This window comes from Acomys russatus, chromosome 32 (assembly GCF_903995435.1).
Source record: "Acomys russatus chromosome 32, mAcoRus1.1, whole genome shotgun sequence".
In the NCBI taxonomy this organism is placed as follows: Eukaryota; Metazoa; Chordata; class Mammalia; order Rodentia; family Muridae; genus Acomys; species Acomys russatus.
Window position 1 is genome coordinate 36,679,799 of NC_067168.1, and position 15,431 is coordinate 36,695,229.

The window sequence follows — 15,431 nt, forward strand, 5'->3', positions numbered from 1 at the left end:
AGGAGGAGCGCCAGAGCGTCCTGAGGCGCCCGGTGGGGGGCGCCATTGTGGAGGAAGCTAACGGCGGCGCAATGGAGCCCTGGTGCTGGGCAGGGGTCCGTGGGCAGGGCCCTCAGGGTCCCCGAGTGCCTGGGGCCCGCCGCACCCGCACTCGCACCCACACCCGCACCCTTCTCCTGCTGTTGCTGCTGCTGCTGCTGCTCCTGCCTCGGCAGCCGACAGGTGAGCTCCTCCCCGACGCCCTCCCCCCGCCCCCCCCCACCAGCGCCCTCACCAACACGCCCAACCCTGGCAGCCTCTGACCCGGCTCCTCCGTGACCTTCTTTCCTCAGGCTGCTTGGCTGCAGGCGAGTCCCCGAGGACGCTGTCCACCACAGTCCCGACCGGGCCTGGAGTCTCCTGTGGCCCCAGAGCCACCTGTCCCTCAGACAGGCTTCGCCTTCCCCGGCAGGGCCAGACTCCACCGACGACCACAAGTGCTGCGGGCGTTCTTAGCACGAAACCCACCAAGCTCCCCTGTGAGTACTGGGCAGGAGTGGTCAGAGAGCTCATACGGATTTTTTTGATGCCTGAGACTGAAGGGTCGAGGGATATCAAGGGTCCAAAGGAGAGTAGGTGGAAGGGGACTCCCCTGTACAGCCGTTTGTCGAGTGCTGAAGGTTGGGCCAGGGACTTGGCCGCAATTGCCTTTCAGGGTCCCTTGCTCACAGGCCTTCCACTAAGGTGAGGTAAATACATAGGGGGCGAGAAAATCAAAGCCAGAGCAGGGAATGGTGACTTGGAGGGTGGTGTTCAGGTGCCCAGAGCTGGCTGCTGGCCCGATGGCTCTCTGGCAGCTGCAGGCCCACCTCTGACCTGTCTCAGGTTCCCGGGCCAGACCTCACAGCTCAGCACCAAGGGGTCTGGGAGAGACTTCTTGAGGTGTCTTCGAGATACACCTGGTATTTTCATTTCCTTCATGTTTGTGTGATAAAGCAACTTGGGAGTGGGGAGCTTTATTTTGCTCACACTTCCAGGTCACAGGCCATCACTGAGGAAAGCCAGGGAAAAGAACCTGAAGCAGAAACTATGGAGAAAGCTCACAGGACCAGGGTTAGCTAGCTAGCTTATGCAGCCCAGGACCACCTGCCTAGGGATGGTGCCACTCCACACAGGGCTGTGCAATTCAGTGTCAAGACAAAGCCTGGCGTGGTAGCACACTCCTGTAATCCCAGCACTCTGGGAGGCAGAGGGAGGTGGATCTCGTGAGTTCAAGGCCAGCCTGGTCTACAAAGCGAGTCCAGGACAGCCAGGGCTACAGAGAGAAACTCTGGAAAAAAAGAAAGAAAGAGAAAAAGAAAGAAAGAAAGAGAAACCAAAATAAACAAATAAATTTAAAATTAAAAACAACAAAAATAACCAAGACAACCCCCTCCTCCACTGAATTACCCCCAGGCCAATCTGATTTCGACAATTCACCAGGGATGGCTCCATGCGTGTCAAGTTGACAATTAAACCTAACCAGTACGCCAATGTACTTTCACATGAACTGGTCTGAAGTTAAGACCCACATAAGAAATAGTTATTATCCTGGCATTCAATGCCATCACTTTAACTGCCTCAAAAGGTCTAGCAGGAGGCATCCAGGTACTCTGTGTGGTATGTCTGACAGTCTCTTAGCTGAGTATCATATAAACAAATATGTGAATATTCTGGCCAGGGCCCATTTACTTGGTTTCACAATTTACTGATTTGTTTAGAAAATAGTTGAGTGGAAATAACTTGGAAGGCAGGTATGGGCTCTTTAATTTATTTTATTTTTATGCATATAGTGTTTTGCCAATATGCATGTCAGTGCACTACTTATGTGCCTGGTACCTCTGAAGGCCAGAAGAGGACACCAGATACCCCCCCAAACTGGTTGTAGGCCACCATGTGCATGCTGGGAGCCCAACTCCTCCACCTCAGCAGAGTAGCTAGTGCTCTTTTTTGTTGTTTGTTTTTTGAGACAGGGTTTCTCTCAGTAGCCCAGGCTGCCCTGGACTCGCTTTGCAGACCAGGCTGGCCTCAATTTCATAGAGATCTGCCTGCCTCTGCCTCCCGACTGTTTGGATTAAAGGCATGCATGCGCCCATCGCCAACCAGCGCAGCCAAGCGCTCTTAACAACTGAGCCATCTCTCTAGCCTCCATGTTCAGTTTTCAAAGCTTTTTCCAAAGTGCCCTCAGCAGTTGGCAGTCCCCTCTGCAGGAGGGTACATCATGGCCTAGAATTCTCACCAGCACTTGGTAGCATCTGGTATCACAAACATGTAGCTTTTGGCAGACAGGTGTGTGATAAAGCTTAAGGCTGGATCTCCCGAGTTTTACTGTTGGGTCATCTATCTCTGACTCCATAAATCACAAGAGGGGATTCCCAGAGAGGGGACAGAAGCCGACATTGGGTCAAGTAGGGAGAGCAGTCTGCAACCAGATAGAAGAAATACAGGTGCATTTGTGAAGGTTCTGGCTAAGTCATGCCCTAGGCTAGCCATGGGGGTGTTCCAGGACCCAAGCTGTCGGAACAAGGAAACAGGGTGGAAAACACTGGGCTTTTATGAAGCTGGGGGTGTCCATAGGTGAATAACATCATTTCATAGTGACCAGGAGAAAAGACTGGGTGGGTGCGGGTGGGTGGCTGGAGAGGCTGGAGGGCGGGGGAACAGGGACAGAGCCATCATCCTTCATCAAGCCTTTTTCTTCCTCTTTAGTCTGTGGCTACTCCCACGAGCCAGACCCTACTCTCAGGGACCCAGAAGCCATGACTCGGCGGTGGCCGTGGATGGTCAGTGTGCAGTCTAACGGCACACACATCTGTGCTGGCATCCTTATTGCTTCCCAGTGGGTGCTGACTGTGGCCCACTGCTTGACCCAGTGAGTTGGGGCCCAGGTGGGTGGGTGGAAAGGCATTTGGAATGCCAGGGACACAGTCAGTCTTCCAGGGGGCGGGTCAAGTAGCAATTGCGTCTTGTGTGGAGCCCACAGAGCCAGCCCAGCCTCATCCTCACTCTGAGCAAGGGTTGAGTCTCACAGGCTCCTTTCCTGGGGCTCGGCCTTCAGTGCGTACCCACCCTACTGTACCCTTTTACCTTCCCTTCAGTCCTGCACGTCATTCCATATGGGAGGAGCCTAGGTCTTCATAGGGGAGGAGCCGAGGTCTTCATAGGGGAGGAGCCGAGGTCTTCATAGGGGAGGAGCCGAGGTCTTCATAGGGGAGGAGCCTAGGTCTTCATTCCACACTCTTTGCTTCCCATTATTCTCTCTCTCCTTCTGTCAGCCAATAGTTTCTATAGTTCCACTGAGAGGCTTAGAGCCCTTCAAGTGGGTTAGAGACAAGAAGATGGACAGAAATTGAATTGGGGACAAAAGGGTAGGTGTGCCTGTGTCCTGGGGACCTGGGAGTTCCTGAGCGTAGCATCTGTGTTTCCCTTGAGGACTGACCAGTGAAGGCACGCTCCAGGTTGACATAAGTGACTTCAAGCGGTGGGAGGTGGCTTGAGATCCAGGCCATGGTCAATATGTAGGGGCTCTGTTATCTTCCGAGGTGCAACATAGGGTTAAAAACCCAGAGTCTGACTAGCAGGAATGGGGTCCATATCCCAACTCTACCATCCCTAAGTGTACATCCCTGAGCGGGCCATGGCTCTTCTTTGAGTCTCCATTTTTCTCCTCCACCCGATGAAGAAGGCCACACGGTGTGTGCAGGACTCTGCCATAGAAGGGAGGTTCAGGGGGCCTTGAAGCAGGAGGTGGCCTGCCTGGGTTTTCTTAGAAGGCCACAGTGGTATGGAGGCACGGTTGGGGGCAAGAGCTGATGAAAGACACTCACCCTGTTTCCCTAGGTCCCACCATGTTAACTATACTGTGAGGGTGGGGAGTCCATGGATTGACCAGAAGACAAGAACCAGCTCAGACGTGCCAGTACATCAGATCATTATAAACAGCGGGTACCAACCCAGGCGCTACTGGTCTTGGGTTGGCCGGACCAATGACATTGGCCTCCTCAAACTCCAGTGGGGGCTCAAATACAGCAAATATGTGTGGCCCATCTGCCTGCCTGACCTGGAATTTGTGGTGGAGGACAGTTCTCTCTGCACTGTGACAGGCTGGGGATATCCCAAGGTTGATGGTGAGTAAGAGCCATGCCCCTATCCCAAGGGGCATGATGGGGAGAGAGGACTTGGGGCACCCCACGGACAGACATTTCTGGAGTACCTTTTAAAAAGAGCTGACTGGTCCAGGAACGTTTCTGTTGGTTTCTTATCTCTGAAAAGTCTGCCCCTTGAGGGTTTGTCAGTGAACAAACATGTCATGGTCAATTAGGCCTCTGGGAACCACTGTTGCCCTGAAGTCTCAGGACCAGTGTAGGAGCAAGGCCCTCAGGACAGGCATGTCTTCTCATGCCCATCCAAGGGATCGATCACTTTTCTTATGGGTTCTGGAAATATCTACCTCCCCACCTCCCCTCTTATGGCGCCACCAATGCACTGTATCCTCAAGGACCCAATTTACCCCCTAAACAGCCCATTCTGTGGCCTCTCCAGGAGTGATCGGAAACTTCCTGTGCTCCAGGAGCTCAGACACATTTTTGGATGCGATGAAAGATAATACTGGATCTGGGGGTGGGGCTGGGGCTGGGGCGAGTGGGGGTCTGGGGAAGTTTAGTGAGAAAGAGGCTCTAGGGACAGCATTGAAAAGAAAGGCTCCCCTCCCCCACCCTGAGAGCGCTGGCAGGCACCTGGAAGGTGACCAGCAGAGCCAAGAGGTCAGAGTGGACTATATGTTCTGGCGTCTCTGTATGGGGGCAACCTCAAGACCCGCTGGCCAGAGGGGAAAATACCCACAGCCACGGAGACCTATGCAAACAAGACAGAGCTGGTGGCTGTGGGCCATAGCCAGTGCCTAAACCTGAATGGGGGGGGGGGAAACCTGTCCCCCAGGCATGTGGCCCCAGTTCCGGTCCCTTCAGGAGAAGGAAGTCTCCATCCTGAACAGCAGGAAATGTGAACACTTCTACCACAAGTTCTCCAGAATCCCCTGGCTGGTGCGGATCATCACCCAGCAGATGATCTGCGCCTCGGACACCAACAGGGAAAAGTTCTGTTATGTAAGGACCAAGGACAGGGGCGTAGAGACTCCAAAAGGGGGTGGGTTGGGTAAGATGGGGAAGAGACTGGCCGGGAGTGGGGCGTGGAGGCGTGAGTGTCCTATGAGGAGGAAATATTGGGTCAGGAGCACCTACCGGCTATGTTCATACTAGGGGGGCAGGAAATAGAAAGAATCTGGTGGGAAGCATCCTGGGCTGGCTCCCTGAGTGGGGTCACGTCCCCCTCGGGCATGGCTTCACCTCCCTTACCCTTTCCATTTCCCCCCTTCCTTACAGGAGATAACTGGTGAACCCTTGGTCTGCTCTTCAGACGGCACATGGTACCTGGTAGGCATGATGAGCTGGGGCCCAGGCTGCAAGAAGAGCGAGGCCCCGCCCATCTTTCTGCAGGTCTCCTCCTACCAGCCGTGGATCTGGGACCGCCTTAGCGGGGAGGCCCTGGCCCTTCCAGCCCCACCCAGGACCTTGCTCCTGGCCTTCCTTTTATTCCTCAGCCTTCTTGGCACTCTGTGACACTGCCAGGTCTCTCCTTGCCTTCCAGAGTGTGGGGGTGGTGCTCCAGCAGCAGGGGCGAGCAGAGATTAAACACTTCTTTTTCCCACATTGCCTCCTTTCTGAGCCTGCTCTAGTGGGAAGCGGGAATACACAATGGGGTGGGTGAGGGGCCCTGGGCACTTATACTGAAGAGTGTAGAGCCTCTAAAGGTTTTGGGGTGACTCCTGCAGAAAGCAGAGGGCGCGTGTGAAGGGGCAGTAGGAAAATTGGGATGTATTACCCAGGCTGAAGCTGGGGCTGCCGGAACCTCCCTTCCAGACCCCTATATAGACAGTGACATGTCCCTTCTGTGATGCTTGAGTGGAAATTGGACTCTCCCTGGTCTTGGCTTCCTTTTGGCCAGTGGCCAGAACTTTCTAGATTATTGTCCCCAAAGCTCCATAGAGTTCTATGACTCTCTAGTCCTGCTTCCCCCCTGGAGGCGCAGGGACACAAAGGACTTGGGAGTACAGACACACTGCATCATGAGGCTGTGTCAGCTGCTACTCTGAGTGACCTTGTGTGGCCTCAGCCCCTCTGGACTTCCACTGCCTTGCTACCCAGAGGAGTTCTGGTCTGTCTGGGGAGAAGGAGCCCATAGACTGGACTCTGAAGGTAGAGGTCAGCCAACTGCACCTGCCTTGTCAGTGATCTACTTCCATGACGGGCCGTCTGGGATCCCTTCCGCACCCCCTCAGTACTCCTTCCTCATGCCACCCAGGCATGCTCCTTGTAGGATGATGATCTGGGACCAGGTCAGGAATGAGGGATGATTCTTGGGAGTCCCAGCGCCAGGTTCAAACCATCAGAGGCCTGCTGAGAACATGACATAGGATGGAGGACAGCTCAGCTTAGCCTCCTCAATGTCTGTCCACTTGGTGGGATGGGGGTGCGGGCTGCAACTGCTCCTCAGCCTCTGGGCTGTGTGTGTGTGTGTGTGTGTGTGTGTGTGTGTGTGTGTGTGTGTGTCAGGGGTCAGGGCGAGGACTTCAGGCTTGTCTGAGGAACCTATTATTATAGATTATTGTGTCACCTTCTACAGGAATCCTCCAGGGCCTGGCAAAGCATGGGGCAGGAGTAGAGTTGATCTCAGGATGAAGTTTTATATGTCCGGGGCTGAGAAGGCCCCCAACTTTATTTACAAACCGTTTCAGGCCACCTTTCTAGCAGGCTTCCCACCTGCAAGGTCTTCCCAGGGTCTCAGTCCCCGGCCCTGGTTGGAGCTCCTCATTTTGATGCTGGGAGCGCCTCGCACATCTCTCTTCTCTAGCATCAGCCCCTCAGTGGCGTTTGAATCATTGTCATCTTGGCAGGGGACGTGGCTGAAGAGGAACTGCACAGCGCTGTGTTCGGCAGGCAGACGGCTGACCGTGCCTCTTGCCCTGATCCACACGAGTCCTGGCCATAGGAAAGGCAATGCCCTGCCCTGCTTCCTAAGTGTTTCTTGATTCCCACGAGGAGACCCAGGCCTTCCGATCAGTCCACGCTGGCTGCGTCTTTCAGACCCCACCCCTACGCCAGAAGCCTTTAGGTCCTGGGCCTTGTGCCAGCAGCTCAGCGGCCTCAGCCCCATCACACCGACACCTTGTTTTCAGAGCTTGGCATCTGCCAGGCCAGGGACTCTCCTGATAATGAGGCCACTTTGGCAGCCAGGGACAGATTCCTGTCGAGCTTGGGGCAACGTCCTTGCTATTAGGTCTGCCATCTAGCTATGTCAGAGAGTCCCTCGTGTCACAAGTGTCCCTTCTGCCCTCCCTCCATGCTTCACACATAACCTGTTCAACCCCGCCCTCCTAAACTGCCAGCCTCTGAGTCCTTCATAGACACCTCTGCCCCTGGCAAAAAGGGTGGGTCAGAAGCCTCTCCGGGTGGGGACTAGAGTCTGAGGCCACTCTATATCTGCAAGAGGGACAGTGGCCCGAGAGAAGTGCCCAGACTGACGATGTGGAAGGAACAGAGGCCAGGATGGACACTCCCGTGAAGTCTTGTCCCTACATCTTTTGAGCCATGCGGTAATGGCCATGGCTTTCTTTGGCTTCTCCTCAGACCAAAGCTTCTGCGGTCCACATATGAACATGGAGTCCTGGTGCCTGGATCCTGGCCCAAACTTGTGCTTCAGGGCCTGGGAGCCCCGGCTGCCACCTGCAGGACACTCTCCTCACTTCTCTCCCTTTTTCTTCTTGGCTTCGTTCTTCTCATCCTCCTCTACTTTGATAGCCACCGTGTCCACACTGTCCTTTTTCTTCTTCTTCTTGTCCTCTGAGGAGATGGGGGAAGAGAGGCCAACAGTGGTGAGACAGGGAAAGGTTGCAGGACCACTCCTCTCCTGCCCTTCTTAGATATTTTTTATTTGCGATGCGTGGATGTGAAGATGAGTGCACGTGTGTGTGTGTGTGTGTGTGTGTGTGTGTGTGTGTGTGTGTGTGTAGAAGACCAGAGACTGATGTTGCATGTTCTGTGTAGCTTTGTACCTTTTTGGGGGGGCATTGGGGGAGGAGGGTCTCTCTCTGAGCCTGGAGCGCACCCATTTGGCAAGACTAGCCAGCCAGTGAGCTTTGGGAAAACCTCTTTTCACCATCTCCACAGCGACAGGATTTATACTAGGAATTTATTTTATTTTATTTTAATGTGAGTGTTAGAGCTTGTTAGGAAGAGACCTTACTGACAGAGCCACCCCCCAGTTTTCCTGCTAGAAAACAAGCTCTCTTTAGTTGCCTGGCTCTGACCAGTTTCTGCACTCTGGCCTCTTGGGGTAGTGCCCAGTCCTTCTCCAAACCAGCTGTAGTAAGAGGGCAAAGACAGAGTCAATGAGAACAGTGGGACTGAGGGGCTGGCTGGCTACAGGTTCAAGTGCTGGCTTCGACGGGACTGGAGTCCACTTACCTCCAGGGATTTCTGTGAGTTCATTGAGGGGAGGCACAGTCTCCAGCTTGTCCGTGTACATCTTGGCTGCCTTTCGCTGTAGATACCGAGCCTCGATCTCCTTCCGTGTCCGTGGTACACGGCAGTTGAAGACACAGCACAGAGTGATGACTGTATGGATGTCAGAGCAGGTTTGGCTGGTGTAAGGCCTCACCCAGATGAAGTGGTACCCCTAACTCCTGCGTAGGCATGTCTTCTGCAAAAGCCTAAGATGACCTCCTCAGAGTGAATCTCACTTTACCCAACTGCGCATGGCCTGCACTAGGTCTAACGGTTTACTGTCAAATCCTTAGCAACTTGGTAAGCCTGGTTTTGTTTTTTTGTTTTTTGTTTTTGTTTTTGTACTAGCCCACAAATTCTATAGCCAGTCTTGGCCTGATAGTCTCTGGTCACACTGGGTACTGGGGAGGGTAAAGTGAAGGCTTTAGGTATGGTGCTAGCCACAGCTACATAGGATCACCCTGTGCTTCTGACCTCTATGGGTGCCCCTAAGATGTCCCAGGTTCCTCTTTCCAGCCACCTGATCACAGAGGCAGAGGTACCTCAAACATGCAAGGATGGGGCTGCATCCTCCTCAGCCTCCTTGAGAACAAGCCTTGAACCCCGGCTAGGGAAGAAACTGGTAAGAAGGCCCAGACCCTGTCCTGGGCATTGACTTCTGAGGGAGTTATCCTAATAGTGTTTTTCTGGTTAAAGGCAGCTGTGCCCACGTCAACTGGGCAGAGCACGGAGCTGGCCTGTCTAGTGATGGACAGGGCTAGGCTGCCAGGACCTGGCTGGCTGGGCCGAGTTTATTTTTCTAAGGTTCCCACAATCTGACCACTGCGGGGCCCCAGCCCCTGGAGAGGGGGTGGGGCTGGTTCCTATTATAAATAATATGACCAGACAGAACTTCCTGGCAGGCTACTGAGGTGAAGAAGGGCCCAGACATGACAAGCCAGGTCTATTTTGAGGAAATAGATCAGACCTAGGTAGTCTAGGGTCATCTTGTTCAACCAAAGCAATGTACCTTGAGCCAACTATTTGGTTCCGTTTGTCTCACCCAGACTTTCGAATAGGAGAAGCAGCAGAACAGGATGGGATATGCCCACTGCTGGGAACAAGACTGGGTCCCTGAATGATTGGCTTTGGGAGCCCCCAGGATCCAGGAATATGCTGGGGGTGGGCAGGGGTTGGCTGCACTAGGGCCCCAGTATATGGCTCTCTGGGGTTATACCTGAGCCAACAATGGTCTTTTTATTACCCGTAGTGCTTTGTCCTGGTCTTTCTCAGACCCCTGTGTGGATTCCTGGGAGTCAAGATTATCCTACCGGCTTGGGTCACCTTTCCTAGCCATTTCAATGGCAGCCTCAGGACCCTGCCTGCTGAGGCTCCATGCGGTGGGTGGCAGGTCCTGGGAGCCCAGGGCTTCAGAAGAGGCTGTTGACAACTAGAGTAGGGATAACATACTGCTTGCTTCTCTTCAAAGAAAATGAATAGCTAAGGATTTGGGGTTTTGAGACCCAGGAAAGAGCTGGGAATGCAGGGGACCCCCAGGAGCAGTTTATTTAGCCTGCTTCCCATCTCTGAGGGGATCTGTGGGGTGGGGGGATGCTCCACTTATAGCTGCCTGGGTCCAAGCAGTCTGGGAAGCAGAGATGTTTTCTTACTGTCACTCCCAGGAGCCATGCTATGGAAGGTAGGTGCCGCTGACCTGCTGCTCAAGGGACCTTCTGTTCCTGCCCTTTCCCATTCTAGAGTGGGTGGGGTGCTCTGTACGGATGGTGTCCACATAGCTCTTCAGTCCGACTGCACACTTCGGGTGCGGCCCCAGGCACCTCCACCATTCTCCCAGAGCGGGGCCTGGGAGAGTCCTCAGGTCCTTAGCTGTTACCCTCAGAGGTGGGGGTACCCCAGAGCTGTTTCCTTCGCCGCTCTGGGCTTGCTCCCCAGCCCTGCCTCTTGATAAGGGTGGTCTCTGTCAGGATGCAGGAGAGCTTGCAGGCACACCTTTGTCTGGGGCCATCACTGAGCTGCCTTCTCTGGGCCGCAGTCAGATCTGGGAGGAGGGAGTGCTCTCTCTGGAGAGGATATTCTGGGTGCCAGGAGAAGCATGTGCAAATCAGATGTCATCTTCAGAGCCCCTCGCATCTGGATGGTTTCTCTGTGGCCACCCAGATCTCTTGGCAAAGCCACCACTGGAACTCAAGCGTCACTTTAGCCTCCATTTTAAGTGCATTTTGGTGATGTCCCATAGGTTTTATCTGAGACCTGGCATAGAGGCCAGCTTCCTTCCTACCTTCTGTTCATACTGTCCCCCTCTAGAGTCCCCTCCCAGCCACCCTTCCTCTGATCCACAGCCCAGAAGAGCCTTCCTCTGTGGGGCCACTGTGAGTGGGCTGGGTTTCCTCTTTCTCTTTACTCCTGCCCTTGCTTTGTGGCCTGGTATTCTCTCCCACCTGGCCTGCCTTGCATTCAACTCTTTGTTATCGTCCCCCCCCCCGCAACCCCCTCCCCCACCGCTCCCCTTCACATTGGGAGAGAGGCGAGGGGGCACATGCCAAGCCGCACCCAGCTGTGTCTTTGCATCAGTAAAGAGTCCAGACTTGAGGAGAGGAACAGACCCTCTGCTTTGAAAGAAAGTAGGTCTGAATCATTTCTGAAAAATGGCACTTGAGGAGGTAGGCCTTGCAGGGGCCTGGAAGCCACATCTGCTGGGCGGCTGGGGAGCCTCTGGCGGAGGTTGGCCTTGCTGGGCCCCTTGGGTGTGGGCTCTCTGAATTGGCCAAAAGGCAAGAAAAGCATCAGAAGGCCAGCCATAGGGAAAGATGACACGTCCTGCATTCAGTTGGAGTCCCCTATAATTAGCATAATTGCCATGTGGCTCCTTCCCTGGGTCCAGCAGAAACCTTTGGGTCACCACTGGCCCATCAGCTCTCCACAGGGACTTTGTGTGAGTGAGGAGGTGCCAGGGACCACTGTGGGCCTCTTGTGAGCTCCTGGTCTACTTGAACTGCCTACTTGAATTGCTGCTCTGAACTTAAGGGGTATTGGAGGGACCAGGGGTGCTAGAAGGGCTGTGGTCCTCCAGCAGTGGGGTGGAGAGGGCAAGGTATGGCTACTCACTGATGGACAACACGAAGAGCGAGAAGATGCCCACCACGTGCCACAGACGCATGTCCCAGAACACCACGGTCTCCTTGGTCAGTGGGGGTGGCTTGGGCTTGGGTGGGGCCGTGCTGGGCTGTGGGTCAAGAGAGAAAGGAGTGAGCCAGACACAGCAGGCTGAGATGGGGTCAGCAAGGACTCAGCCCACACATTTTAGAATCCCCAAATGTTTCAGACATTTACAACCACCACCCTAGACCTCAGAAAGTCCCAGATTTAGAATAAAAGCAGTCATCAGAGTTCCCAGACCGTGGCACCAGCGACTTGGACTAGAAGAGTGGTTGGTGCTTGGGGAAACAAAGCTCAAAGGAGCAAATGTGGACAGCCTGTCCTTGCCAGCTTGATGGGGGTCTCAAGACCAAGGCCAGAGACAAGGCAAGGCCTGTTTCATGGGCCAGGTGCTCTGCCCTAGTGGACAGGCTTTGTTCTCACTTCCCAATAGAGCGGTACTGCTGGGCTACATGGGTAAGACCCTCCTCATACAGGTGTCTCCACACTAGCTCCTGCCCCTGCTCACTGATAGCCATGCCCCCAGAAGGCTAGGCCTGCCAGGATAGGCATAGAAAAATAGTAACATGGCGCCACCAGGTGGCTAAAAGTATGTAAGTGCAGCTAAGAAGGAGACAGACTCTGTGGGCTCCTGCTTTAGGAACACCATCATGTCTGTGGCTTCTAGAAGGTACAGTGATGTGTCTGGTCTAATGCTCCAGGGCGTTAAAGAATAGTATCCTGCCTTGTGGTTCTAGAAAATACAGTTTTCTCTGGGGGAACGAGGGGACATCACTGATCAGGGTGTTTTGGAGTTATGGCTTTGTCCGGGGTGTGTGTGTGTGTGTGTGTGTGTGTGTGTGTGTGTGTGTGTGTTTATAGATGTTGTGCTGGGGATTGAACCCTGGATTTTTGTGTGTGCTAGGCAAACACTCTACCAAGTTGGTTCCATTCTCAGCCTGTCCTGAGTGTTAGGTTATATTACTTTGTCCCGAGTGTCTACAGGAACACGGCTGAGCCTAGCTTTTTTTTTTTTTTAACCAGAAAGAGATATATAATCCTGTCTCTGTCAGAAAGTTTGGCTAAGGGACAAACAAAGGGGTAGGACCAGGCATTTACACAGTTTGTTGTCTCCTGAGTGATCGGTAAGGACAGGCTTGACGTGTGCCATGTAGCTGTCCAAGAAAGAAAAGCCACCTGTCACTCAACCTCTCTCCTGCTCACCCCCCCCCCCACTGTGGTCCATATAAACATGGATAGGCACCTACCAGGAGCCAGGTACATCCTCACATCACAGCTGCCACCTACAGGGCAGATGGCTCTCATGGGGTTGGGGGCGGGGGGATCACCGACTATGCTAACCAACACAGAATCACTGGGCTGTTGACTTGTACATGACTCCCAGCTCGTTTCTGCTCACTAGGGAGGCGAGGGGTAGGGACTCCTTTCTTTACTCTGGACCTCAGTTTCTCTCCCTGTTATTGGAGTTGGGCAGTGCCAGCTGCCTACGGGGACTCTCCAACCTGATGGCAAAACTGACAATAAAGTACCACTAAGCCAGTATCACCCCTTTGGCGGATTGGGAAACCCCCATGGAGGGCAGGCATGTGGGGGGTAGGGGTGGGAAGACACCACAGACACAGACATACACACACACACACACACACACACACACACACACACACACGGAAACACATGTGCGCACACACAGACACACACACACACACAGGCAGAGGGCATCATATGTGCGGTTGGAGCAGTGTGTATGTGGTTAGGTTCATGAGTGCAGCATCGGAGTTAGGGGCTTGGTCGTGACTGCTCCCTGTTTCCCAGGCCTGGTGTGTTGGCTTGTCTGGCTGGAAGATCCTGATCATGGTATAGGCTAGAGGGTACCAGGCGACAGTCAGGCATCTTATGGTAGACCCTGACAAAGACAGACACTCTGAATCACGGAGGCCCCGCCTCCTCTAGAGGTACAGCCTGGTGGAGAAGAATGCTGCAGGGCTGGGCTGAGAAGTGACACAGATCCTGGCCCTGCCCATAGTATTTCTCATGCTTCCTTGGGAGAAAGGACTAGGCCTTGCCTGAGATGTAAGCAGATGGACTCCAAATGTGATGTCCACTGCTGAGCTCCTAGGAATGGACAGGCTCCTTGCCTCAGAACTGACTTGCCCATCGCTGCTGCCTTTGCTCTGAGGACGGCTCAGTTTCCGTGCCTGGGGTGCCTCTGGGCAGTTGGTAAGAGGCCTTCGTGTGCCCCATGGGGCTTAAGCCAGCTTGGCTTCCCTTACAGAGACTGGGGCCGACACCTGACTCCCTGGTCAGGTGCAGAAGGAAACATCCTTACGGTGGTACAGTTCTCTGTACCTTGGGGTGCTGCCCTCAGAGTCACCACTTCAAAGCTATGTCCCTCTGAGTGTAACTGGCTCTGTCTTGGATCCTAACCTTGTCCTTTATCAACTGCCTCCCAGGCCTCCACTCCACTCATGTCTACGCAGCCTCCACCCTCAACTTCTCCTTGGCCCTGGCTCGCAAACCCCCCCCCCCCCCCACTCTTTTGCCTCTAGCTCCTGACCTCTGAGACTGTTCTGCTACCTCCAGCAAGAGAGGTTGCAGGTGGCCCCAGCCAGGCACCTGGCCAGCTTGCCCCATCCATTTTCTCCACCTCCTTTTTGGGCTGTCTCCTCCCAGTTCTCCCACTCCGTGCCCTTTTCTCACTTACTCTCTTCTAAAGGACATGTCTGCTCAGAAACCTTCCACCGATCCAGCATCACTGGGACCTAGTTGGATCTTTCCAGTCCCTGGTCCTGTCTTGGGTAAGGGGCCCTGGAGGAGCCTTGTAAAGAAAGGCCGGTTCCCCCAGCAGGCCCTAAATCCAGGGTCTGAATATGCCCCAGTAGACTAGAAGTCAAGAAAACCCATCCTCTAGGAAAACAAAGACCTGCTGGCAAGGCTGTTTTCCTCCTCTACACACGGAGGCACAGAGATTCCCGTTTCCCTGATGTCTGAGGCCCCGCTCTACAATTAAACTAGTGAGTGAATCTGAGCGTGAAGGGCAAAGGGGCCGTGTCACCACCACCAAGCACAATGAAGTGATAGAGCCAGCTCCCCGCACCCGCAGGCCCCTGCCTAGACCGTGCCAGCATCCTTCGCCACCCCCGTGATGCGGTGCCTCACCTCCACCAGCTGCGTGGCGACCCCCGCCAGGCAAGCCCCCAGTGCGGCTCCGCCCAGCGCCCAGAGGCGGCCCGCGCCTCGCTGCCTCCCGGCCATGTTCTCCTGCCTCGCTGCGCTCTCGCTCTGGTGCAGGTCCTGGGAGCTGAGGGGCTGATGCACAGGGCTACCAGGGGACTGGCCCTGGCCACGGGCAAGCGGTGACGATGGTGGTAGCAGCGGGCGAAGAGTTCTGGCCACAGGCAGTTGAGTCTGCATTATTTATTCATCTTGGGTGTCAGGTTCCCGGGACACCACCTGCGCCATCACTGCTGGGGTGAGGGTAGATGTGGGTGGCACCCTGCTATCTGACTTTTAGACCTCCCACTCCACCCCAAGGACACTGAGGTAGGGGGAGCAGGGAGAGAAAGACAGGTTGCGGGTAGGTCCTTGATCAACAGAGCCCCTCCTCCCCACCCCCTGCTCTTCCCCCCTTAGGTCTCAGTTTCTCTACTTGGAACAAGGGGAGGGGCTGAAATCGACTGATCTAGGAGGCCCTTCCTA

At 54.5% G+C, this 15,431-nt stretch overlaps 2 protein-coding genes across 2 annotated transcripts; one reads left to right on the forward strand and one right to left on the reverse strand.

The window, feature by feature from the left end:
* The first annotated feature begins 71 nt into the window (after nucleotides 1-71).
* Prss50 (serine protease 50) lies at nucleotides 72-5,662 on the forward strand. Its single transcript, XM_051140730.1, is given in 6 exon segments — nucleotides 72-225; nucleotides 228-518; nucleotides 2,728-2,890; nucleotides 3,859-4,145; nucleotides 4,957-5,123; nucleotides 5,400-5,662. Coding segments are annotated over 6 exon segments (1,299 nt in total). The 3' UTR covers nucleotides 5,637-5,662.
* Nucleotides 5,663-7,284: 1,622 nt separating this feature from the next.
* On the reverse strand, nucleotides 7,285-15,431 carry Tmie (transmembrane inner ear). The gene is made up of 4 exons (XM_051140737.1): nucleotides 14,892-15,431; nucleotides 11,685-11,802; nucleotides 8,541-8,690; nucleotides 7,285-7,916 (listed from the first exon to the last, which is right to left on the reverse strand). Exons 1-4 carry the CDS (start codon nucleotides 15,144-15,146, stop codon nucleotides 7,816-7,818), a joined length of 624 nt encoding a protein of 207 aa, XP_050996694.1. The 5' UTR covers nucleotides 15,147-15,431; the 3' UTR covers nucleotides 7,285-7,815.

Excerpts from the sequence above, each read along its gene's own strand:
- Tmie (XM_051140737.1), bottom strand. The coding sequence starts at position 15,146 with ATGCAGACTCAACTGCCTGTGGCCAGAACTCTTCGCCCGCTGCTACCA. Across the intron at positions 8,691-11,684 it reads GCTCTTCGTGTTGTCCATCA|TCATCACTCTGTGCTGTGTC; the intron begins GTGAGTAGCCAT and ends ACATCCATACAG. Across the intron at positions 7,917-8,540 it reads ACTCACAGAAATCCCTGGAG|AGGACAAGAAGAAGAAGAAA; the intron begins GTAAGTGGACTC and ends CCATCTCCTCAG.